The sequence below is a fragment of the Anarhichas minor genome, unplaced genomic scaffold (assembly GCF_050575085.1).
Source record: "Anarhichas minor isolate MPS153535 unplaced genomic scaffold, ASM5057508v1 ptg000051l, whole genome shotgun sequence".
Lineage (NCBI taxonomy): Eukaryota > Metazoa > Chordata > Actinopteri > Perciformes > Anarhichadidae > Anarhichas > Anarhichas minor.
In genome coordinates this window covers 4,739,315-4,765,964 of record NW_027466497.1, presented here as the reverse complement: position 1 = coordinate 4,765,964, position 26,650 = coordinate 4,739,315, and the positions used below count along the sequence as shown (strand labels likewise).

The 26,650-nt window shown below is 41.8% G+C and overlaps 1 protein-coding gene across 1 annotated transcript in view; it reads right to left on the bottom strand.

The window, feature by feature from the left end:
• Nucleotides 1–26,650, bottom strand: part of khdrbs3 (KH domain containing, RNA binding, signal transduction associated 3) — an 82,277-nt gene that overhangs the window by 13,130 nt on the left and 42,497 nt on the right. The window contains exons 3-7 of the mRNA XM_076075312.1: nt 20,773–20,889; nt 14,863–15,009; nt 13,928–14,067; nt 9,385–9,565; nt 163–245 (exon numbers count right to left, since the gene is read on the bottom strand). Coding sequence (XP_075931427.1) covers nt 163–245; nt 9,385–9,565; nt 13,928–14,067; nt 14,863–15,009; nt 20,773–20,889 — 668 coding nt within the window. The remainder of the gene's footprint in view (nt 1–162; nt 246–9,384; nt 9,566–13,927; nt 14,068–14,862; nt 15,010–20,772; nt 20,890–26,650) is intronic.

Below are 26,650 nucleotides of genomic sequence, written 5' to 3'. Positions count from 1 at the left end.
AGACATGAAGGAAATCTGGAACCATTGCATTGAGAGTCTATGGAGCAGAGCTGGATACTTGTCCGGACCTGGACGATGCTACGCTATGATTGGCCGGTCTGCGTTCACTTGGCAAAAGGTCACGAAGCCTTAAAGACAGGTGCAAATAAGAGCATAACTCACTTTTGTCCTTGATTGCTGTAGTTGTTGTCATACGATTCATATCCTTGGTCATCATAAGTTGTTCCGTAGTCCTCGTCATATTCCTGAAGTAACATAGACAAAATGCAACCAGTTAGACGTGGTGCAGATGTGGTGCAACCTGTTGAAATGTAGAGCGATGAGGTTGAGAAGGCATGTGTTGGATAAGAGCTGCTGTGTGCTGCACTGTTTGGTTAAACGACTTAAGAACAATTTCAGCATCATTTTACCAAACCATTGTATTCTACTTTGGACATTTTCTTCACTAGCCATCAAATGCTTACAGGGTAGTACGTTTTTACAACACATTGCAATACACGGAAGCCTTCAACTGAGCACAGATGTAGGTCAAACTGCTTGATCTGCTGCTGTTGGTATAACAGACCATATGCAGCACCATTAAAAGTAGCAACTGCAGCCCTGCCCCTTGTCTTAGTGTCAACTGACTGACAGTGGGATGCAAAGAGTCTCACTGTGGCAACGTTTCATCACCACCTCAAAGGATGAGCCTTGAACATCTGTTTGTGCTCCAGCAATCTGCCCCGTGCCCCCTCTGCACTCCACCCAGGCTCCCGCCAAGAGGAACATCAAAGCGAACCAGTGCCGCACCCGTCCTAATTTCGGATAAATGGGACTTATGTTCCACAAAAGGCGTCGACCCCTAGCGACACATCTCTCATCCCCCGCACACTTCCTGGCTAATTCCATCTGCCCCTGATTTGCATGCTTGAAATGAATGTCTGTGAGATTTAGCACCAGAAGAAAATGCTCATCACATCCATATTATTATTAAGGCCCTAATTCCTGAATAGAAACATGCATTTGCCAAATGACAGCATTTTAATTGACTCTTTTATCTTTAATCCTCCAGAAACGAAGTACATGTGAAGATGTGAAGTATAACTACTCTCAACAAAGAGGCCCGGATGTTGTAATACTTCATTGCTTTGTGGGTAAAACACAGCACATGTTTTATTTCACTATGGGGGAAAAACCTGGCAGGTACATTTTAGGAATCACTTTCATATGCTCAAACCTCTCCGTGGTCATCCCTTTGGGTGGCTTTCAAGAGTTGTTTGTATTTCCTTTGTTGTTTGCATGTGAGTGGGAGGTTTGTTTGTTTTTGTGGAGGTCCATCTATTTGTCTAGAGGTAGCTCAAGGGGAATTTAAATCCCTCCTCGCATTTGTAACTCTGCAGTTACGGGAGCTTTTCCAAAGTCAGCAATTCCCCATGCTAATGCCAGGACTAAGTTTAGTCACCAACTGTACGTTTGAAAATATTAAACCCCTTGAACGCTTTTAAAATCGGCAGGAAAAGCAGCTCTGAAAAAATAATACAGTGCAATTTTCTCCAAAGAGATGTAATTAATAAAATCACTTATTAACAGGCAGATTAACTTTGATTTGCTATTTCCAATCCTAACCTTCTTACTGCTTAATGAAACATCGAGGAGGATTGTGGACGTGATTTCTGGAGTGAAGAGGCTCGACAAGGCAATCTAAAAAAACAATAGGCGGAGGAATTTTGAAACTTGGAAACACGCAGTAGTAATGTTGCTTGTAGGTAGTCCTAGTATAATAAATGTCTAAAGAAATCATGTTACTGCTCAATTTAATGCAATCAAGCTGTACAATAAAAACTACCATTGTGAAGGTAAAAGTGTATACTTCATTGCTCTGAAGGGTGGGCTAACTAAACACAGCTAGTTATATGCATTTGTGTGTAAAGGTTGTGTGCACAGGGATATCACACCTAGAGGGACATTAAATATATTTACACATATACTGCACAGTAACAGTTCTGCATTCAAAATGTTTAATTCAAGTGAAGCGTGAAAGTCATTATTATCACAATGTACTTCAATTTACTCTGTTCAAGGTGGAGTAAGCAGTAACATTTCTCCATAAAGAGTAGTAGAGTTGCTTATTTATTATACCGAGGTACAATGAGTTCTAGAATAGTAATATAATTTTATATTTTTAAGATCTAAACATCATAATAAATCTATAGCTGTTCGGGGCCCTTGTCGTTGAGCCCCCGGTCTCCGGTTGCCTACCTTGTCATACGGTAAAGTCTGCCCCCGGTGTTTTTCCCGAAGAGTGTATTTCACCGGTGTTTCTGAAAGTGAGCAGCCACGACCTGAGTGTGTGATGGAACTATGTCATGGCAGGTGTATTGCTCAAGACCCAGGGAAGTGCATTGGTTGAAGAGAGAGCTGCAAGCAGCAGCACCACAGGCCAAGCACTGGGCCTGCAACTAGACTGCACCGGTCCATTACATTGGCACACGCTTCTCTTTTTAGGCAATTGACATTTTCCCACATATATACAGAATGGGCATCAGATTACCATCAGCTGTACTTTATCTATGAATTTTGAATACTTTAGCATTTCAAAGTGTTGGAAATACCCAGTGCATCGTACACTGTTTGCTCAAAGCCACAGCTTAAGTCTTTGAAGCTAGGAAATGTCACCTCATTTGAAATTGAAATGACGTCTTTGTTTTTGTCAGAAACACGCATGTTTTTGTTGCAAAACTCTAGGGATCATCTATATTTCACTATATTTAAATATAATGGTCTCTATTATACCTATTGCAGAGTGGAATAAATGAGCAGGGTTATAAATATTGAATGATAAGAATCTCGACAGGAGCAAAACCATGCAGCTGTGATCGTGCAGGCCGCCTCAGTTGTCAAGTAAAATATTTTCTTTGAGTATAAAAACAGAGTCAAATTCTGTAAAAGATGACTAAGTCGACTGTCTTCACTGAGTCTTTCAGTTTGATGTCTTTTACCCATATAATAAGGCCATAACTATGATTGCCATTTGGACACATAATAATAAATAAGGCCACTAAAGGGAAAAGCATTATGTATAAATGGAAAGTGAAATTCTGAAATGTATAAAGTGTAGGGACTACACGCTGTGTTGCAGATATATAATTGGATCATAACGAGCATCTTATTGCCTTTTGGGCTGAGTGTTCAATGGTTAAAGACGCAGAGCAGGTGGGGCTAGTCAAAGACAATGATTGGGCGTCGGCTGTACCGGGCATATAAGACACTGATATCATGAACTTTAATCACAATGTTTCTTCAAAGCAGTGATATAAATTCCAGCAGAGACGAGGACATTTCTCTCCTACACCTTGAAATTGTATTTATTTCTAGAAAGGCTTAATTAATTAAATTTCCTTCTGTATAAGAAATAACTAATTAAATGTGTTTTTTACACATTTCTTATGATGTTCTTATGTTAAGGAGGCGGCAAGGAGACAACTAAGGTGTTAATGCAATTTAAAATGTAGTTTTTCAAACTATCAGAAACCTGTAGCTCGTATACTCTTGGTACTCAAGGATTACGCCAGGGATCGAGCCGCCGACCGACATCCTCTTGTGCATCCTGCCCAGAGGCTGTCCAGACAATGGTGGGGCTTAGTTTGTCAGTTACATTAAATTGAAGTTGAAAATTCGAAACACACCCACATCCAACACAAGGCTGATATCATGAGATTATGCCACAGAGACAAAACATGAAAAAATGGCAAAACTGTCTGTTCTACCACCACCTTGAATTCAAAAGGCTTGCTAGAGAACCCTAGAGGCTGCAATTATGAACCATTAGTTGTCACAGTACTCAAGTGCAACGAAATAACCAACAGTTGAGGTTGCCAGGAGAAACACCGCGAGTCACTCAATTAAATGTTCATTCCCTCAACCAGCAAAATCTAGAGAAAATCTCGGTTGACCAAAATGCAAAAGATTCATCCTCTGGGGAGCATGAACGTGCTAAGTAATTAATAACAATCTGACATTGTGAAAAATTGTGAAGTGTGGCAAGAACGTTGGAGTAGAGGACATTTTTTTGGGGGGGGGGGGGGGGGGGGGGGGGGGGGTTGGTTAAACATTGAAATGAATCCTCTGGGACCATGAATATCAAATACTAATTCCACAGAAACCCACCCAAGTAGATATCTAGGTAGCGAGGAAGTGTGAAAATGTTTACTGAAGTTTTGGGGAACTGTTCTCTTGGTGGTTAAAACACATTTCATTATAAGTAGCTGCTGAAATATCTGGACTAAAGCATCCTCCTCACATTACTGACATCAGCATTGTTCTGGGCCAACTGAACCTGAACAGATATAAGGTTTAACACAGCAGAACAGGTACTAGATACCCTGATTAGTTTTCAGCACGAGCCATGTGCCATTAGTGTTAAGTGAGTCCTCGTCTCAAAGACAACTCTCTCAAGGTGCTGTCCACTCACATTGGACTGCACTGCCTGGTATTAAGGACCATATTACACTTTAACAATGGCATGTTAGTTCCATTTATTAGAGCAGCTACTCTTAATTGAGTTACAAGCAAGCTGAGAGCAGAAACATGCTCGGTTTATAAATCACACTGGCACATTGAAAATGGCTCTTTTCTTTGGTGTCTGACACAAGGAAAAACAGCTTTAAAATGGGAAGCGGACTGTGATGGTAGTGTGAGTGAAGCTATTATAATATCTGATGTGTTTGTATTGATATACCATTTACCCAAAATATCTTGGAGAGCACAATAGCACGACAATACTGCGACAGCGCTGTGTTTCCAACACTAAACAGGATTAGTGTGACAGTGAGAGGTTGCAGGGGGGGGGGGGCAGCTCCTAAGTGAGCCTTTCATTTGTATGCCAGTGGATGGCTGAGAGGCGTGTTGTTAAAAGATAAGGACTGGCCTCTGAGGCCACTGAAGACTAACAGAGGGCCTGGCACTGCATGTTACAACAGCGGTATCACAGCCGCTCCACTGTGCTCTACAATACCAGTGTAACAGATAGGATGCCACTGACACCCAGAGCAGGCTTGTCAGGCGCTGGATTTGTTCCCTGCACACTGTACTGAATCCAAATGAGTTTAGCAACACGCTGTCCTCACATTATGAACTTTGCTGACAACTGCGAATGCTGCGTGGCCTGCGTTTAAACCCGTAAGGTGTCACAAATGCAAAACAACAAAGCGAGAAAATTAAGCAAATCAAAAGAAGAAAAAAAGCCTTGTTCTTCCCGGATGACTTCAGCACTATACCATCTGGTCAAAGAAAAAAGTCTCGTCTCTGCACAGCTGTGCCACACATTCCTCCTATAACGTCTTAGCAATAAAAGCAAAATAAGACCCTGTGATGTTGCTCAAAGAAAACAAAGAATGCAGTATCTGTAACCCTCGGTCATCCGTCTTGCTCTCAAAATTTCTCAAAGCTACGTGTCATTTTTCTGCTCTTCCTGCCAGCATATTTCAGAACGCTGAAAAGGCTGGAATTTGCTGAAGCTTTTTCCGCTGCAGGGGTAGAAATACTACTCAAGCTATCAGATTGAGGACGCCAAAAAAGTTGGCCCATGCATCAAGTTGAAGTATCACAAACCTGTGCACACTTGACAAATGTCTTAGCTTTCCTCAGTCTTACTTTACCACCTTTTTGTTTTTGATCTTTTGGCTACGTTTTGAATAAAGCTCATTCACACCTGTCAAGTAGTATCAGGGGGATTCATGTCATTAATGCATTAGCCCTGCATAAAACATCTGCACCGGAAAATGAAATTCAACATCACTGCGTCTGATGCAACTAGCTCTACTCGTCTGTTCTTGCTTATCCTGTGCAGAGGCATGGGGGCACGGGGAGAAAATGCAAAGTCTACACAGAACGGCCTTGGCTGAACAGTGGGTTCCAACAACTTTTTGTAGTGAGGTGGTTCTATGAAGGGATTCTACAAAATCATCATACGAGATATTCATAATGTATTGATTGTCATTGTTTTACTCCAACTGTTATAACAGTAATATGACAACTCTAAGAGTCTACAGCCACTCTGTAACGTCAGCATGCTAACATGCTCGCAATGACAATGTTACACTGATGCTGAGCAGGTGAAATGTTTAACATCATTCATTTAGCGTGTTAGCATGCTAATATTTGCTGATTAGCCCTAAGATGGAAGTACAGCCAAGGCTGAATGACATGCCATTCGTTTTGCAGGTGTTTGCTCATAAACCAAAGTATTCAACAGAGTTAAAATATGACCTACTGGTGGCAGGAAAAGGCCAGGGGACCGCCAGAGTCATTGTAATTCACCCTCTGCTTGCCATGAATACCTCTACAAAATTGCATTGCCATATTTCTTGGAGATGTTTAAAAGTATTTCACTGCATAATTGAAAAATGTAAGCTGCTGGTGGCGCTACATGAAACATTAAGATTCATCCTCTGGGCACCATGAATATATGTACCACTTTTCATGGCAAATCACCAAGTGGTGGCTGACCCACCAACCAACATTGCCATCTCATACTGCTGGCATTGCTAATACAATTGTGAGAATATAAATGATATGTGCATACACTGTATATGTGGCTGTAATGTGTGGGAATAGAAGCAATTATTACAAATCACAGGTTTTGTCCCACGTGGATGGGTTTCAATCTTCTCTTCATGACTGGTCTTGCCTGCCACAGCAGTTGGATGCAGCTTCTTTATTACTATATCTGAAATGTTTTCCATATAGAACATGATTCAATTAACAATGCTTGGCTCTCAAAGGGGCTGGACATGCGGAGAGGGGGATGCTTTTTTTAATGCCACAACACTCAGCGAGGACCCACAGTGCTGAGAACGGATTAACATAAACTATACCAACCCACGTGCATTGCACATTTCTTGGTCTTCTCACCAAGGAGAATTAAGCTTCTGTGTGAACAAAAACAAACACGCTTACATATAGCTCTAGATTTAACATGAAACTGAAGTTCTGCTACCTCAATTAGCCTCCTTCATGCTGGCAGAGATGATATAGAACAAAGAAGACGACATGCAGCCTCGTTTCTGTAATGAGAATTACATCATGTCTAATTGTTCTCCAACGGGATTAGCAGCAGGTAAGAAAGAGCTCTCAATGCACCTAATGAATTACATGAAATGAGATTTGGCTGCAATCATAGTAACCATTCAAGACTGATGGGCCTGCCAGGACCGGATCACGGGATAATAGCATTTCTGTGAATTTTACTTGGTAACAATTGGATTTGGAGTAATTTGATACTGATACAAACAGCTTTAACAGAGGGAGATTATGTCGAACAAAAAACATCCAGACAATGATAGTGTGTATCCATGCGTCATCATGACAAATTCACCAAAAGGTAACCTAGGTCTGGTGCTTTTAATGTGAACAAGAGAGACGAAGACAACCACTCCAGCTGAACAAATGTTTTGGCCCGTGGCAATGCCTGACAGCAAAAAGAGAACGCTGGCAACATGCATAAGATTGAATAGTAAGCAGCGATAAATGAAGGCAACAAATGTAAAAAAAAACTTGCTTGGCATTTCATTGATGAATACAAGAGCCTATTTGTCAGAGCCTGATGGAGAACACTTGTCCTGGGATGGTGATGTATGCTGATGATACAGAGTCAAACTCATTCAGCTTCTAATTTGCAGCGATGTGGTTAGATTTATCATCCGGCAGATGTTGGGGGTCTTTTTTTCTCCACCCGGACACACAGGTGCAGGTGTCGGGGGATGCAGTTTACAACTGTGACAATGATGGGAAACAGCTGGTCCAGGAGTCATTCTCTACGACCTCCACACATTTAAATTGCAACCTCCGAATAAACCTGTCAGATGTGGTTAGGTATGGGCTGCTGGGGCAATTTCCCAACGCAGGCCACCTCCTCTCTCCTTCTATCTGCTAAATATGCGATGTTGATGCTGAAGTCCCTGGGGAACTTCCCTTGACAGTGCGGCGGGGGACTCTCTTGGCAAATGCACAAAGAGTCGACTCTAAGCCTAATATATTCATCTCTGGCAGCTGTTGATATTGCAGACAGGTTCCCATAAGACTGTGCAGGTAAGCTAAAAGAACAAACCACAATAATTCACACTCTGCTAACTCCTCATGTCGCAACATAAAAAACTTAATATGGTGGCGATCAACGCCTACAGGCTGGTGTTTAAGCAGCTGTGCATATTTTGTGCTGAAATGGACATGTTTAGTTCACCCAACTTATGAAACAACTTATTTTCTCACATGTCATGGTATGAAGTGATGCCACCCCAATACAATGGAGATAAGTGCAATTCCATTTGTGACGCTGACAACATTGAAATGAATACGTTTAAAAGAAAAGAACAGTCTCTCTGCTATGGTGGATAATTCAAAGATATTGCCTATAGCTGTTTTCATTGGTTAGTACTACCTTCTAGAGGTGTATAGAGACGTCATTATCTATATCTCTTCTGTGTCCAACTAACAACATAATATGTCTCGAACTGACTGAACATGGGTGTGGTTTATATGGGAGGTTGTGTTAAATCGGGCAAATGTTGTATTTTCCAACCTAATATTCATTTGGCAGTGCTTCAAAGCATCAAATTGATTTCATATTGGTAGATAATTAATTATATTTCTACATCATCATACTCTCTCTCTCTTTTTTTTATGAACCCCACCTCCTACAGAACAACTACAGAATATTGCGATCACGTTTCAATAATGCAAATGAAATGGCGAGTGAAATCAAACTCCTATGTGAACGGTCGTTTTTTTATCTTGTGATATCAGATATCAGTCTGATGCTGACTCAAAAAGCAGGATTGGGTGTCTTGACAATAGGCTGATCTGGTATCAGATACCATCATTTCTAATAAATAACAATTCAGCACATTTACATCTATGCATTTTTTTTTGCTGTATTTTGTTTTACAAAGTTAAGAACGCAATGTTTAAGCCAAGCGAGATGTTGCCTTGCACATGAAAGAATGATCTCAGTCACTTCCACACAGTGAGGCGTACAGCTTATTGGTTAAACACCGGTATCTGATCGGTAAGCTGTATCGGCTGACACCCGAATCACAGGTAGCGTCCACTGCTGCTGCTGCAACAGCTATGCGGTATTGATTGCATCCTGAAACGTATGCATTGTTGACTCCTAATTATATGTCTTAACACTGTGGATAATAAAGGGGCACAGATTGTTTAGTCTATAAGAATGCCACAAAAGAATGAAAAATGGCCTGCACAAGCCCCCACAGCCCAAAACAAGTTGATGTGCTTGTTTAGTCAGATATCCAGACATAAAACACAGAAAAGCAGCAAATTCTCACAAGTTGAAACACTGGATTAAGCAAATGTTTGGCATTTGTGCATGAGTTTTAATATACTCACATATTCGCCATATGTGTCCTGAACTATGGGAGGAGCCGGCCGATACCCAGCGGTTGGCGGGGCCCCTCTGGCTCTCTGAACCCCCCTCCCTCTGGAAGACGGAGCCCGGATGGGTGGGGCTCCTCTGGGTGCTGCTCCCCGGGGCACCGCTGCATGCAGTGGAGGAACTCCTCCTCGAGTCCTGACAAAAGACACAAAACATCCGCTCAGGATTAGAGGAAAGAGCACAAACTTAAATGCATTTCCTATGTCCCTTTTTTGAGGGGAGTGTGATGAGTTCTGTGAGTTATTGGAGGGAGAAATAAATGTGTGTACATAGATGGGATGGATCAGGTAACATGCAGTATATCCTCTTTCTACACATGTTGATTTTAAAGCATTAAAAGATACTATTACAAGTATAGTATTATCTATCATAAATATGAGACGCCAATGCATCCCAGGTCTTTATGATGAGGTGCTGTAATTTATTATGTTTGCAGTCAAGCTGCCTCGTCTACTTTCACTCCAGTTAGTGATTTCCTACATCCTCCAGAATTGCTTGGTAAAACCACAGCAGTGCATCTGATACATTCAGCGGCAGGTTACATGTGTAGGTGGAGAGACTGAGGAAAAGCGAGGGTGGAGGGCAAGTACCTCCAGTCGAGAAAAAGTGAGTCACGTCCATTACTCAAAACACAGCACGTCTTATGGCTGAATTGCTTTCCTGTCTGTTCAGTAAAAGGCAGATGACAAAAACGGTGATGGATGTTTTCTTGTCTTGAAATGAAGCCCAACATTTTGACTGTGGGGAAGTGGAACACTAACCCAATTGTCCCCATTAATGTTTTACATACTGTGGTGCCAGTTTGGGGGTTTGGTTTTACCTTAAATGTTTCGGTAAACAGGCATAATTCCCATAAAGCTCTGCTGCAAAATAGCGAGATACTGATATATGTGCAGCCATGCAGATGAACTAACACAGAACCCAGAGTCTAAACTGCACTGTAATCATGATGGAAGCAGAGTCAAGCTGCTCCGTTGGAAATCAAAGGCAGTCTGACCTTGTGGTTTGGTAATGTGTTGTTTGAGCTTTTTACACCGACTGAGCTTCCTTTTAAAAGCCGTCAACTGATCTGAAGCAGCAGCAGAAAACCACCAAGGTTGCTTTTGTGATTATCTTTCTGCGCTTTTTTTTTTTTTTTCTTTATTATTGGCGGCGAAACATCACAGATTTGGGTCAGGAGGAGGGGAAAAAAAGGGAAGTTTCTCTTAATTTCCTGACTAAAGGGGACAAGCGGAGGATGTTTACTTGATAGAAATTTGGACCACCCCTCAAGCGGAGCACTGAGAGTTGGTTCCTCTTTAATGGCGCGACTTCACTTCCAGCAAGAGTGCCAATGAAAGACAAAGAGGAATATGTGACAGCTACAATGAGTCAATCCAGAGCAGCGGTTACAATCAAAGGTAATCACATGTGAGTGAGAATATGTAGAGAAGTGCATGCGACTTCCTGGTCAGGAGCCTATAGGACTTCCGTCTTATCACACAGGCATGCTACATTGTAATTAAAGTGTAATTTAAAACGTAGCCAATTATATTGTGACTCAGAGCAATACAAACAGCCCGTCTCGGTGACCTTGTTTATCTGAGAATCTGATGAAAGAAGTGTTTTCTTTTATAAACACAAAGCACTAACAACGCGGCTCTTTGCGTTTGACGCAGAGAGACTTAAAGTTTTCTAATGGCCATGAGTATTTTTTATTTGTAGTCTTGTGAGGTCTCAGAGGAGCTGGAATTAGTTTGTGTTCACAGGGAGCGTAGATGGGAGAGCATCTCCTGGAGACCATTTGCATTGACATAAAGGCTTTTTTGCAAATGTGGCATTGCATCACTGTATTTACTATCATTTCTGTTTTTCTATTAAAGCTACTTGCTCACTTAATGGCCCCTCCGACCTATTTCAGCACACATGAACACTAGTCTCAGCTAAAATATGGCTGCATAGAAGAAACTATTATATTCACCAAATGTAAACTGCCTAAATCACAGTGTGTCTGAGAAGAACAGAGTCACCTGCCTCAGAAGCTCCAAATTTGCCCAAATTAATGTATGTCATCTAAAACCAGTTCAATCAGGAGGCAGTTTAATGGCATCAAGTGCTGATGATAAGTAGATATGTATATACAGTATATACAATTATATATTTGTTTTATCCCACACGCTCAACCTGTCATTGACCAATTTAGTTGATTGACATAGTCAACAACATAAATCTGAACATTTAAAATCTCTGACTTCTGTATACAGGAGCTTTCATTGTTTGTGGATTCAAATTGCCGACCTAGGCACAATGGATGCACACAAAAAGATAACGCATGTAATCCAGTGTTGCTACTCATACTATACCTCATTGTTTACTGTTCTCTATTCCAACCTGCCTCCACAGTTTCCGTATTTTTTTGTAGATCAATTTTAAATACTGCAATCAGTAATGGAACTACTAGGACTACTCGCGCTGAGAAGGTCACTGGTCTGCATCAGGGTTCTAAAACTACTGGCCCCTTGGCCACATTCACATAAGGTGTAAATTATAAGGTGTTATAATTTACACCTTATAAATAGGTGTAAGTTAATATGGATTATCCAGTATTGAATAATAGGCAAGGAGTAAAATATATGAATGAATGGAAGCCAAGAGTTGTGGCTGGGAATAAGTGAACATGAAAGAAAATGGGAGAAAGAGTGAGATCGTCCCTTTGATTGAATTTTCTCCAAACTTTATTGACAGCTTCGTCCAGAGAAAGCAGGACTCTCCAGCGTCAGAGCAGATGTTTTGTCTCTCTTGTCCGGTTGGTTTATTTTGGTGCACAGAAACCAGCCTGGCAAGTCCAGTAGATAAGCAGCCATTTGCACAGTGCAACTTTAAATGAAAGCAGCAGTGCTTTGGTTTTATAGTTCAATGCCAATCATCTATGGTTGCTGCCTCTTCTTTGTAGTTCCTGCTCAGGTCTGCACATAGTCAGCAGGGCTCATTTTTCTGCCTTCTGAAAAAAGCTATTTGCTGCCATTCATTCTTGTAGAATATGAGACATAACTTCAACAGGGAGAGATACGCTATCACATTAAACAGGACACCTTTGTTTGGCTTGTTCTAAGTTTTATTTCAATATGTCCTATTGAATGATTTTGTATCAGTGCTTGTACATTATGACACACTGTGTGCTGCCAGTGAGCCAACAGCTCTAAATGATGAAACAGGTTGTTTGTCAGTGCCTTCCAAAATGACCCATTCAACCATATAGGTAAGGCAAACAAAACGTCTTAGGATCAGATTGTGGACATTGTTTAAAATAAATCACCACAACATTATCTGTTTGGTAGGTAATTGGAAAAAAATGAATAATGGTCTCCATTGTCGCAATCAAAATCTGTTCACATCCAAACATGCAGCCTCCTGGTCAAGACGTTGTGCTGTGATGTAAGGTTCCGCTACGTTTACCTTTCCTTCAGAGAGACGATGGGTATTATTTGCATGAACAAAAGAAAATGGAAAAGTAAACATAGAGGACATTTATTGTTTTTATACGCATTTTTTTCAGCCGCAGATTTGGCCATATTTAAACAATCTATTTTGAAGCCCATGGTATAAAGTGCATGGCGCATGTATGCCCCAAGGGGCAAAGGGGTCGTATGTAGTCTCTGAATTAATCATAGGTGAGTTTTGGTCTTAACATGAATTAAACCAATCAGTGTGTCATCGCCCATTCCCTTTGAAAGGTAATTGGTTATTTTGACAGCAGTGAAAATATCGTTTAATATTTGTTGTTGACTATTTGTTGTTGTCCATTTGTTGGGGGGGGGGGGGGGTGAATTAATGCTGCTGTGGCATAATGTGAAGGGAGGGAGAGGAGAGGTAGGTGGTCCTCCCACGTCTCCCATCAACATGTCCCTGTGTGTGTAACAAGCAGTGTGCAGCCATCCCACCACTGGTTATGTTGAATTATGTGTAATTTGTGCCTCTTATTAATTTGTCAAAAAGATTGGACTATTAGAATTATATGAAAAACATGCATTTAGTTTCTCATATAAAGTTTCTGCACTGTCACAGTCAACGTTGTGTCGTCAAGATCAATACGTTATCCTTTATTTTATAAAACATAATGAACTCAAACATCCTGCCAATGATTGAGCATATGAGCTCAGTCCCAGGATCAGTCCAGAAGCTGACTGTGTATTGGGATGCTGGCCTCGTAAATCAGTGTTGAAACATGCACTTTGTAGCCAACATTTGCACTGATAATCTAGTAAACTGAGCAAATCTGGCCAAGTTCTCAAGACATTACAAAGCTGCATTCATAAAACAACACAAAAGGACGACGTTGTTGGTTCCAAACAGAGGCAGTCGTAAATGTTCTGTAACTCTAAATGGCAGCATTAACTGGATACTGTACGAATACTGCCTTCCAGAAGCTCCTTAACTGTAAATAATACCCGTTCCCCAGCGGCACCAAAGTGCACGTATACACAACAACTTGCACACACACACTTGGAGGCAGGTTACCTTGGAGGCCCTGGAACAGGTGTCCCTCTTCCACGGGCAGCTGACTTGCCCCTCACCGATGGCACCTTGGCATCCTCCGAGCCACCATTCAGGTATGTGAGCTCCTGCAGCTGGGCCTGTCTGATCTCATCATTGTAATCCTGCACACAGAGAGGCAAGCGTGTTCACACACAAACACACCGACAGCAATAGACTCGCTTTCAATTACACTGTATTAAATTCCGTCCTCTATCTCCAGGGCTACAACCCCGGGAATATCTAATTAATGTACTTCATAGTACTGCCGTGACCGCTGTTCCTGAGGCTGCAAAGCATTTCAGATCGCCCGTTGATAAATCCTCACGACCCCATTTGCCTTCATCTTCTCACACGGTTGCTTTTTGCCACTAAATTAAAATACACACTTAACAAGGAAATAGGTCTTTAATCATAAAAACGATGATATGATTGTCATGTGTCCGCTCTATCAATACATATGTTTTATGGCAACGGTGGGAAGAGGTAAGGCGGAGGGGGTTGGGGGAGGAGTCTGCTGATAATTAATGGGGAGATGTAAATCATCATAGCTCTGAGCACTGGAGAGATCATCCATAATGAATGGAGGGAGAGTAAATAAGCTCCCTACTGCATGCTGCTGCCAAGAAGAGTTTGGCCCATGCAGAAATCCCCCCCTGCGCTCTTTTATTCCTGTTGTACCCACGACTTTCCACTCAGGATCGCACACACGGATCTCCAGACGCTTTACACAAACACTTGGACGGCCCTGACAGAATTACAGTAACGTACAAATAATGTGAGCGAGAAAGCACTGCTGCTGTTACTCGCTCACTTCACTGTGCACAGGCGTAAGATGAGTCTCATGGAGTTTCTCCATGAAGAAAGAAAGCGAAGGCCAGAGAAAGTGTGTATATGTGGAGAAAGAAGGGATAACCTACTGGTATCAGAAACTTCTTGATCTCCTCCAGAGCGTGACCCATCCTGGCGTAGGCCTCAGCCGGTGGGGCGAACACCTCGATGAGGACGTGCAGGTCTTCGTTCAGGTGGTGGTATTTGGACTCGTTGCTCTGCCGTAGCTCTTCTTCCTGATGGTACAAAAAAAACAAGAAAATACCCAGTTTGGTATCATATGTACTCTGTCTAGGGAACGAGCACGAGTTAGCTGTCACAGTCAGCAACATTTATCTTGTTTTTTCTTCTGTATTTTGTCAAGGATTTACTGCAGGGAGTTTTCACACAAAGAGGTTTGATGCTTCGGTGCTGGAGAGTTAACAAATGACAGACAGGAGATATTTACGTGGGTTCCTTTAACCGTATAGATTTGCAAACAGGCAATCCCTACAATCTTTTCTACCGCGGCTGTCACATTTAACTGATCACCTTTGTCGTCACACAGCTGCCTGTCCTTGTAACAAATGCACGGATAAAGTATGTGCTCTCGTGCACTTAATCATAATATCTTATTGCATCTTTCTCATCTATGTGAGCTCTGCTAAAATACATTAAGCAACGTTGGGAGGCAAGAATATATTTGATAGAGTGAAATGAGTTATTTTAACAATAGTTTTAAAAAAAAGAAAAGAACATCCTTAATGTGGTAGAAGATATGTTTACATTAGTAGTGTCAAGAGTAGTGAATTGTGATTCTGCAACAATTGACTAATGTAGCAAATTACTTATTTAACTATCTACAACAGTTCTGACCAATACTTTGGTGTATCAATCTGACATTTTGCTTCCCTTTACTACGATTACAGCCTCACAGATCTACAAGTATGGCTGAGGCTGATGGGGATGTCATTAAATGAAGATGTTTCATTCAAAATCACAAATGTCAACATCAAGGGGATGCTCAAGAAAAAGTCAGGGGGTAACCAAAGTTGTTCGGGTACATCCTCTGGGGACCACATATCATGGGGATCAAAAAGTTTCATGACAACCCATCCAACATTTGCTGAGTTATCTCAGTCTAGAGCAAAGTGATGAACCGACTAACCAACATGGAGCCGCACTGCTGGCACGGCAGAACATGTCATTCGGACAGAGGACATTATGTTCCGAACGGCCATCCGTCTATAGCTGATCCTTGGTGCCCTTATTTCAAAATACCGTCTTGATTATGAGTTTTACAAAACATAACATGGATACCAAGATGTCGATCAGCTGGTCAGGTCAGACGTGTTGTGGCTGTCACCGCCAATAAAGTCTGTTCAAAACAACTGCTGCACCAGACTTGCATTTCGAATGACATCGTTATTTTTCATGCATTGCATTAAACAACTCAAACTGAGTAGTATCTCACTTCACTAGATGTAGAAAGCATCAAGCTTTTCAATGACTGACAACAATTTCGCTATCTTTGCTTTAGTTACAACATCAATCCAATCCTGTCGATGCCACAGAGGCGTCAACATGTCGAAGTTACAGATTTTTAGCCTTAAACAGGTGTTGTTATATAATAAAAGAGCATGTATTTGTTGTTTAGTTACTTTATACTAAAACCACTAAAAGTAGAGCACATGCCATAACTTTTGTCTGCAGAAGCACATTTAATTTAGACTGCAACAGAAAAATATACCCTGTAAACAGTGAGGGGTTGCACAGGCCATTCAGGCCCGACAGAAGCAGGCCAGTAGAATGTTATTGATGGCAAGAAATAGGACAGCAAAAACCCCAAATGTCTCCCACCACATCACACAAAGGTTTGGTCGTCCCAGTTTCTTGTTTTCAACAAAAAAAAAGAGAAAGTCTTCTCCGGGGCCTCTCTCCAGCGGCTGCAACTTCCTCTTCACTTTCTCACTCTCCAGCACCATGCAAGCCAGTGTCTCTGATGTCACCTAATTATAAATAACCTTCTTTTAAGAGTGCCTGTGGTATGTTAATGATATGTTAATTTCCCCGATAAATCTGCGCTTTACGAGCAGAGGGCTCCTTAGCGCATGGCACCAGCGCTGACAGAGCTGCAGGAGCTGCAGGAGCTGCCGGTGTCGAGCGGGGAGTGTAAGCACGGTGTTAGAAAGAGACGACTGCTTGCAGACCTGGCTCTCTCTTTCCTTTCATGTGCTCCTTGGTATATTTGCATGAAGAAAAAAAAGATTTAAAAAAACAATCACTATTAATAACAGACGACCAAGCATGTGCCATCTGAGGAATTTCTTATATTTAATATAAAATATTTGTTCTTTTACTCCGTCTTTCCATCTATAAGGTCTATTCAACATGTGCAACAATCTGTATGTGTGACCAAATCATTTGCATATGATATTATGATAGCAGTTTTCATACACGAGGACTCCTCCCCCAGCGCTGATAAGAAGCATCAGTGATCCAGCAGAGTCCTATAGCAGCTAAGCAGCCCATGGTGGGAGATTACAGCTGTCTGTTTTTCATATCTACTGGCAGAATCTTCCTCACACTTTTTTCCCCTGCAAATCTGCTTATGAAAAGCCGTTCACCCTGGAAACAGAGGGCCAGGACGCTGTGGACGCAGGCGCTCCTGCAGACGGAGCTCAGACGCAGAGAATAGTGTCGAGCTCGGAGCGTTCACATTCAAGTGAAATTAAAGAGAGATGTTGGAAAAATGGGTCAAGTTCTAACAATCTGTGGTATGAACTGCACAGCTTTGATCATCAACACTGATACTTACAATCTGAAGAAATCCACCAGCTTGTCCTCACCGGTCCCAAGAGAGGTCGTGCTGTTTTTGCTCTTTACTGGCCTCCCTTCACTGGTTACCAGTAACATACAGAATTGGTTTATAGATCCTTTCATTTGTTTTTAAAGCACTGAATGGACCGAAACCAGTTCATATGTCCAATCTCCTCAACCGCAGCTTTTCTACCTGCTGACCAATTACTGCTCTTCTTTCGGTTGAAGTGAAATGGTGATCGAGCCTTTGATGTCTACAGAGCTACTACCACTGTTAAACGGTGAATGGACTGTACTTGTAAAGTACTTTTACACTACTTGTCATCATTCACCCATTCACACACTGATGGCAGGGGCTAGGTGCCACCTGCCATCAGACTATTCAGACTAGGCATAGCTACGGGAGCAATTTTGGGGTTAAGTGTCTTGCTCAAGGACACATCGACATGAGACTAGCGGCGCTTGGGATCGAACCGCCGATCCTCTGATTGAAGGACGGCCCTGCCCTCCACTTAGCTACGGTTATATCATTTAATCCAAATAAATCACACATGTGCACAAAGGCAGTCGTACAATCCTACATAGTCTGCTGTACACGGCTTTGGCAAATCTAACCAACACCACCAGCACCTTCAGGGAAGATGACAATAACATCCTGAGAAAGGAAAAGAGAAGACGGCTCCCCCACCAGAATGCTTGAGTTTGCAAAAGACGACGGGTCAGAGTGATTAAGACATAGGCAATGACGAAACAATAAAACAATGAGGAAAAATAACAACTGAACAGCTACTGACAATGTCAATCGATTGACTTAGTGAGCCTGTAAACCGGTGAGCATAATAAAATCTCACCCTGAACTTTATCTACCGTAATTTAAAGGCTTGTTAGGGTGGTTTAAATTATATCATTCCTAGCTCTTCAAATAATAATAGACTCAAATCAAATTTATTCGCAAGCTAGGTTCATTATTTTGGTGCCGGACTTCTTACACATACAGAGCAGTCCTCTCAGTCAACGAAGGTATTTCAGCTCGCAATTAAACCCGATGCAGGACTTACCAAAAGTGAATTAAAGTAATTGTTATGTCTATCAGGAAAATTAAAGTGGGACTACAAGTCCCAGGGAGGAAAATGGATGACTTAATCACGGCGCTAACGAGGAGGGGGCGCGGAAACACCGCTGCCTTTACGTCATCCTGCTCTGAAAGCGCCGGGACAACCGAGGTGCCACAACCAGGCGGTGGGGACTCTGACTCCGACAGCTCGGTGCCTTTCAACCTCTCCGCCCTCCCATTCTTGTCAACGCAAGATCAAGCAAATATTTGAGCAATTATCTCAGCTCTTTGCAGCGCCGCCGCCAAATGTAAGTGCTTTAAAGGGAAAGTACTGACATGTCCACGATACTGTATTTTTCTGAGTAGCAAGAAATGCATTTCCACCCGATGTCTTCGGCAGGGCGGTGTGTGTTTCATCATTGTACATAGAAACAGTGCCTCACATGGTGCCTCAGGAATGGAAAGACCGCTTTGTTTCACCTTGACTTGAAAAAGTCTTGAAAGTAGATCCGTCTTTTTGCTCTGCAGTGAACCAGCCCCATGACCTACACAAGGAATTTCAAGTGCTAGAAAATATGATGACACATGCTGCGCAGCTGAAATCAGAAAGTCAGCAACCAGCTGAAGATAAAGCAGTAGTTTTGTAGCGAATGTGTATCCTTCTTCCCTCCCCCTAAAAAAAGAGGAAGCAGCGCCGCACGGAGCGTCCCCGACAGAAAGCTGTCAGTCATAAATCCTGTAGTGGGTTGGCGCAGACCGGTAAGGGCTGCCGAGGTCAGCACATCTCCATGACAGATCCTTTCTTCAGGTACTCCAGAGGAGTTGGACCATCAAAGCCGGCACAGTAATCAAAGAGAATGTGCTGTATGATAGCGAGAATCACCAACAAATCAACCCTGACAAACAGAAGGAAAGATGCAGACAGGCCAAGAGAAGTCAATTTATTCTCTGTTAGCCAGTCCAGTCTGCAATCAATTGTGCTGCTAAAGAGCCGCCGTTGGAGACATTTATATCCTTTTCTTATGCACTGACATGAGTTTGAAATTGGAAGTTTTAGTCTTTTCATAAAATCCATCCTTTGTTGCTACAAACTTTTCATTCAGGTTCAAATCATTATGATGCATTCTTTTTATTATCTTGGGAGCGAGCGTATATGAAAACAAAGCCATACATTTAGAGTGTTGTCATTTGTGCAGTCTGCAGTCTGTACTTTGTTTACTATGAGAGAACAGGCTTTGAACGGTGTCAGGCGTGTTTGGTGATCCCCAAGATCCTTCCCATTTCCATACACTTTTGAATTTTGTTTTTCAAAGCTGCATGTGACCCATGAGCTGTCAATCAACTGTAGTATGCTGATCTATCTGCTCACAGCTTTAAATGATTCAATTCAAATAGAGCTAAAGTTAAAGTGAAGAGTACAGACATCTAAACGATAGAAGTTTCTCCATGTGATGATTTTTAAAAGTAAGTAAATTCAAACTTAAAAGGTTCTGAAAATATTGGATTACTAATTATCTAAATCATATACAAAAGCTGCAGATTAGCACAGATTTCAACAAAGATATGGCTTTAGAAAATGACACTCAACAAAACAACTAAAGCAATACAAATATGATTAATACATTATAGTCAGCCAGCAGAAAATCAGATGCAACAATTTTGAAAGTCTCTTAATAACTGAAGCAATTCTTTATGAAAAATAAATAAAATCACTGGTTCCAGACTCTAAAATGTGAATATTTTCTATGACAGCAAACTGAATATTAGATATTTAAATTACCAAACAATTAATCTAATTCCTTGTTAACAGTTTTCATGATTTATTAATGGAGCATGGTTCATTAATAAAGAGCTTCATATTTATGGTCCAAAGCAACCTGGAAAGTTAACAATGTTTTGGAACTTTGAGGACAGCTGGAACAAGAGTCACTTTGTGTCAACGCATTAGTTTGTCAGATAATCCAAATGTTTAGTTGGATTTTCATTGAACCGCTTACATGAAAAGTTTTATTTCTAAACTTTAAAGGTCAAACCTCTACCTTCACTTCGAACCGTGTGGAAGACTAACAGCAGCAGGCCACAGTAAAATGATGTGGAGGTAAAAGAGTGAAAGGAAAAAAAATTCAATCACAGTCAGGGGCGTTACCTTTTCTTTGTCTCTCATGGATCCTTTTCCGAGAATTGACATCTTTGTGAGAGTGTCCTCCTGTAGTCTCTTTAACGAGTTCCCGCGTGGCCCGAGGAGTTTGCCGACAAAGTTAAACTGCAACAGAGAGTGAGAGCGCGGATCAGTCAGAATCTGTGTGTTTGAGATAAAGTGCAAAGACATGTCTTTTGCTCAAGCAAGCGACTGAAGCTAATGAAAACTTATCAGCAGTTCTTTTCCTGTCGCGTCTTGGTAGGATCAGTGTAGAAGCATTTCTGTGAGACGTCTTATCCCAGGTTCACTCTGTCACCTTTTCATGGCTCATGGCTTTATAGTGCGGGAAGATGCCCGGCGATTGACTCAGGAAAGAAAGGCTTAGCATAAAATAAGCTTTAAATTCACAAGTATGCGCAGTGGACAGCTTTGTTTCAGAAGTAGGGAGGACACAACAAAGTCAGAGGTTCTTCAACCCCAAAAAAGAATGCTATTTCCTGCATTTACACATATTCATATCCTTCTTACATGTATAAAGTTTGTTGTCAAGAAGTTAAAATTGACTGTCGTCATCTTTCCAACAAGGGGTAGAGTCCTTTAGGTTTTTACTGTCACCAACCGAGGCACCAACTTGTAACAGACAAATAAAAAAAGACTATGAATAGAATAAAATATGCAATACAGTTAAGTAATATGAATAAACATATCTACTGCATCCATTCTAATATATTGTTTGGGAAATATAGACTGAATAAAAGCATGGATTAAATGCCTGCAGTCCGCCCCAACAGCCTCCACTGATGACGTGGAGAAGTCTGCACCTGTGTGTTGCCTGAGAGGAGAAATCCAGTGCTAAGAAAACTCTGCTGTTCCTAAAATTGAATTACCCGGAGTCCAACGACTACAGGTGATAAACTCTTCTCTTCCCTCTGAATTTTGGCAGCTGGACACTTTTTTTTAATTTGACTGATTTAGTCAAAGCGGGGTGAGGGATGGGGAGCAGACAATAATCTACATCCCCAGTGGAAATGATGCCCTTGCACAGTGTTTTTTCTGTGTAACTTCTAGGGCATGTGCAATACGTCTCATTCATCAGATTACTTAAAAATCTGCAGCCAGCCTATGTGTGTTTTGTCATGTCATCGACAGATGGCAGTAAACACATGATGGGAAACATATGGACAACATGCGTCAACATTTCCTGGCCAGATGTTGCAATTCATGTGCTATGCTTTGACCCCTATAGGCCATATTATTAAATGGTCACAGACAACAACACAAATGGTCAAAATTGATGCAGCAGCCAAGATATCCTGAGTTTTAGCACCAAGGTCAAGCTTCTAGACACTTCCCACAATGCAACAGTTATCTAAGTGATGTCAGGCTTTTCTCAGACTTGATGCAGCTCCCTCCAGAGCTACAGCAGACACTATGCAATTGTTTTCACAGGCAGTGTACAACTCCCCATGACTAGTAATTACTAGTTTCACTACTGTATTTTACATTTTAAATGTTTTAATTAGTTAATCCCGTGTTCTTTTCAACTTTTTAGGTTCACCACTTGAGTGGCATTGATGTATGACTTGTGCTGTATAAATAAAGTTTGACTGACAGTAAATTATATTGGAAATGTTAAATTGGAGTGTCACTTTTAAGCTGAGAACAGACGATCAATAACATCTAGCCAGTAGTTCAACCGACTAATTATTCTCAAAGTAAAGTCCAGAGGTTTTTAAATATATTTAAAATCAGTCTACACGAAGAAGGAAATATCATGCACTCATCAAAAATAATCGTCATTCTGAAATTCTGTAAATGAGACAATTTATGCTGATTTATGCTGATTTTTTTATGAAATCAGAACTTTACTGATATCAGTTGAAAACATTCCCTGAATCTGTCGAACTGCATGTTCCTGAATGTTTGAATATAAATGTGCAACATTATCATAATGCGCATGTTTGAGCTAACATTGAACTTGAGCGCCTCTGGCGTGTCTCCATCTATCAAAGGCTTCCTGGCTTAGATTACTTCACAAGGTCACCGCTTTTTTAAGCCATAAAAAAAAAAAAAAAAATGTTATGCATTACTGTGTCGAGGTATGTTGTGCGCAGACACCCATCAAAGTCGTACGTCCTTTACACGGGCTAAACGCAATTCCACCAGCAGCTGGAGATGGTCAGGGAGACAAAAGGAGAGCGATGCTTTTCTCCCCCTCTCCATGTTTTCCTTTACCAGTGAGTTATACAGCTGTCTCCCTCAACTATCTAGGTCATCAATTAGCTAGCAGGAGGTAAAGAAAAAGGTTCTACACCGCACCTATATCTCTCCTGCCTTTTGTTCAGGAACCAAGTGCTTATTAGGGGGCTCCTGCCAATTCCTGGGTGAGGGATTTGAGAGGCGAGCTTTAGTGATTCGCTCTAATGCAGTAAGTGACTGTTGGTGTTCATTCTGGACCGGGTTGGACTCCAGCAGCTCTCAGCTACTGTATGTTCCTTCAACTTTTATAATTACCCCAAGTCCTGTGGCTGGATGTGATCTTACAAGGGCCTATTCCTCCCGTGCCTCTGAAAGAACCGTGTCCCACTGTGCTAATTCCAACCCTGCACTCAACAATGGGCAAGGTAGCCTCCTGCAAAGCTCTAACCTTGAATTAATGAATATGTAAGACATGTCCACCTTCACATTAGAGTGTGTGGACTTTGATAACTTCCGTCCTGCGTACATCACCTGAAACATTTCAATGCCTCCACTTCAATTTGCACACCAAATTAACTCCATATGTGGGACACGAATTGTTGGGTTAGGACAATTCCATTTAAAAGTTATCTAAGCAAACACTGCCTCTAATGCATTCAAATTTACAAAAGGTTTATCAAAGGAGACGGCGCCAGCGCCGGGGCAAACAGAGGTTGTCAGGAAATGTTTTAAATGTGCTGAGTTTAACCGATGTCCTGCGCATCCATCATTTCCACCTGGATAGAGCCTTGGTCACTGAGCTGTGCCGTCTCTTGAACAATGATTTGCAGGGCCAGATCACAAAGCCGACTTCTCGCCGCGCTACTCCAGCTCTTTGCGCACCCGTTCCATCCTCCTGACAGGTTGTGCATCGCACGCGGTGTCCAGGACGTTAGTGTGGATGTCCCAGTCCTCGGTCTACCAACAGTGTTACACTGATGGATAAAAAAAATGCTTGAGCAAGGAGAAGCGCTGGCTTTCTGATCAAGAACAAACCGCTACTGCGTTGCTTTCAATATTTGAGCGTAGGAGACATATCGACTGCATGGGCACACACTGGCATCAGGCAGAGAGCATAAAGGAGCAAATTCACAGAAATGAGACTGTGAAACAGCACACTGCAGTATTAAAATGTGCTCACCAACCGATCTATCAGAACAGCCTTAGAAACCCCTCCCCTGACATCGCCTGAAAACATACTTTTAATTAAAGATTTGATTCATTTCAGAATGTGTTTGAATTCATGTCAGATTTTGTAAACAATGTTTGCTTACAAAGCATGTCCTGTAGGATAGTTTTCAATTGAATCATTCCGTCCTGGCCGAGTTTGAACTGTTTTGGTCCAGCTTATTACATAAACTAGTTACATTCTTTTGTACTTTGATTTGGGCATGAAAGGCTAGATGACTATCTCGAAGATGTTGGAATAGATTCAAAGTGTCGGACCTCTTTGCAGTCACTATTCCACCTCATGCTTTGCACATTGGATATCCATCTTCCACAACATTTCTTAACCCGTAAACTGAGTGTTTCCTGTCTAATAATTCATGTTCTTAAATTTTCTTTTATAATTCATATTTGGGGGAGGTGCACTATATGAACCCATGGCTTCTTGATCTCTCCTGCCACACCTGTTTCATCAAATGATCCCTTATTATCTTAATACCGCTAAAAACGTGACGGTCCGGATTATCGACTGAGCAAAGCGGGCAAATGCTGCAAGGTCCTCAGATTCCCAAAGGGCCCCCACAAGCTCCAATTCTGCAATTTGATTTGTAGTGATTTAGATTTAGAGCATGTTGAAAGGCACAGTTTAAAATAGCTAACATGGTACGGGCCTCAATCAGGTTTTCACCATATTACTTGATCTGGCTCCTAAATGCAGAGGTCAAATTCCATGTATGTTCCCGTTTGTATGTGATTATTGTAATAAAGTTTACATATCATGCAGATTTGCTCGCATTTGTTTGAGTAACGCCAGTAAATGTCACAGAGAAGTCTAAATCTGGACATTGGGACGCGTCACCGCCCAGTCGATGCGTTTGCAGAGGCGCGCGTCTCCTCGTATGTACAATCCTCCCAATATGAGAGTCTTACCGAACACATAACTGTAATCCCTGCTGTTTATCAGAAATCAAAATCTGTCTGACTCCTACTGTGATTGATGCTCTGGGGGTTAGCTAATGCTTTAGTTATCACAAGGGATTATGTGACTTACAATAAAACCTGCCTGGGCTCCTGCACTGGTTCATGCCATTAAACTGTGTGAGGGGATTGTGCTGCTGCTGCTGTCTATAATCGCCACAATAAAAGCTGATGTGTTTAATCACAGGTTGTGGCCTGCTGCTCTGTTGTGGTGTTAGTTGCACACAAAAAAACACAAAAAGAATTGAGAAAAGAAATGACTGTATATGTAAAAAAACTGAATTGGAATTGTTGCACCATATTCAGCTGAAACAAAAAAATAGTCATGCGTATGATTGGAAAGACAGTGGACACAAGTAGAGAAATGATGTATGATGTATGATTAATTGCACTACACATGAAGGGGGTGCAGGGGGAGGGTGGCCGAGGGGAGTGGGGGGGGGGGGCACATCTGAGATCTTTTCATCATTTGCTGAATGTAATACTGCGAGCCTGGCGAAAGGTGGGCTCACAGAGAGCCAGCGCAGAGTGATTGTGCTGAGGACAGCAGGACAGGAACTACAGCAGAAGGATAAATCACCGCTCCCAGCACAGAGGAACGCCACAGTCTGAACTGGAAATAAACCAGTGGGACTCCTTACGCCTCGCTAATGGCCTGCGGTGCTTTCTGCCAAAAGACGCTGTCTGAGAGAGGGCCCACGGATCGGGCAAAATGTACGGATGAGCGCTGATAGCGCATCCTTGTTCAGAAGGAGGGGTATTTTTAGTTGCCGGGTAGGTGTGACATTATGTGTCATACTGGTTAAATCATGATTTAACATCTTAGGCTCTCTATTTCTGGCGCCAATGTTTCAATTCTATCTTGTTTTGTTCTAAAATAATAATACAAAAAGCTACTGTGTGGGCTTCTACAAAACAATGGGCCTCATTCACCAAGATCTTCCTATGTTTTGTCCTAAATGTATTCTTAAGAAAGGTCAAGGTCAGATTTATTATATGTTCTAAAACCGCAAAATCCCTTTGTTCTCGTAAATTGAAAACATGCGCCGGTTGATCCTAATTAGCAGGTAAACGCCCCGCCCATCCCCAAACAAGCTGTCTCATTTAGTAGCATCAATAAGCCTATAAATGATCAATCACTAATTATTGGATGGTTTGGTTCCCAAATCAAATAAGAAGAAGAACTCTCTCCTTAAGTGAACGAGGCCCCTTGTTTGCTGCGGAGCTTTCACTATTGCAGTGTCCATTACACAACAGAACTACACCATACAGCACTTTAATCTCAGAAAGTCGAAACATTCATCATTGTTGGGTGTTAAAAATCATCGCTGAGGAACAGCTCCGTCTCATCCCAGAGAGTCAACAGCCTGGAACTTGCTGCGTGGCGTCCTTGCCCGCTTCATTCTGATAAAAAGCTATGTTTGCGGAGGACGGATCTAACCTCTCTGCACGTGCTGCTAAATGGCTATTTGGAAAATGTCTTCAATGCCAGGAGCCCAAA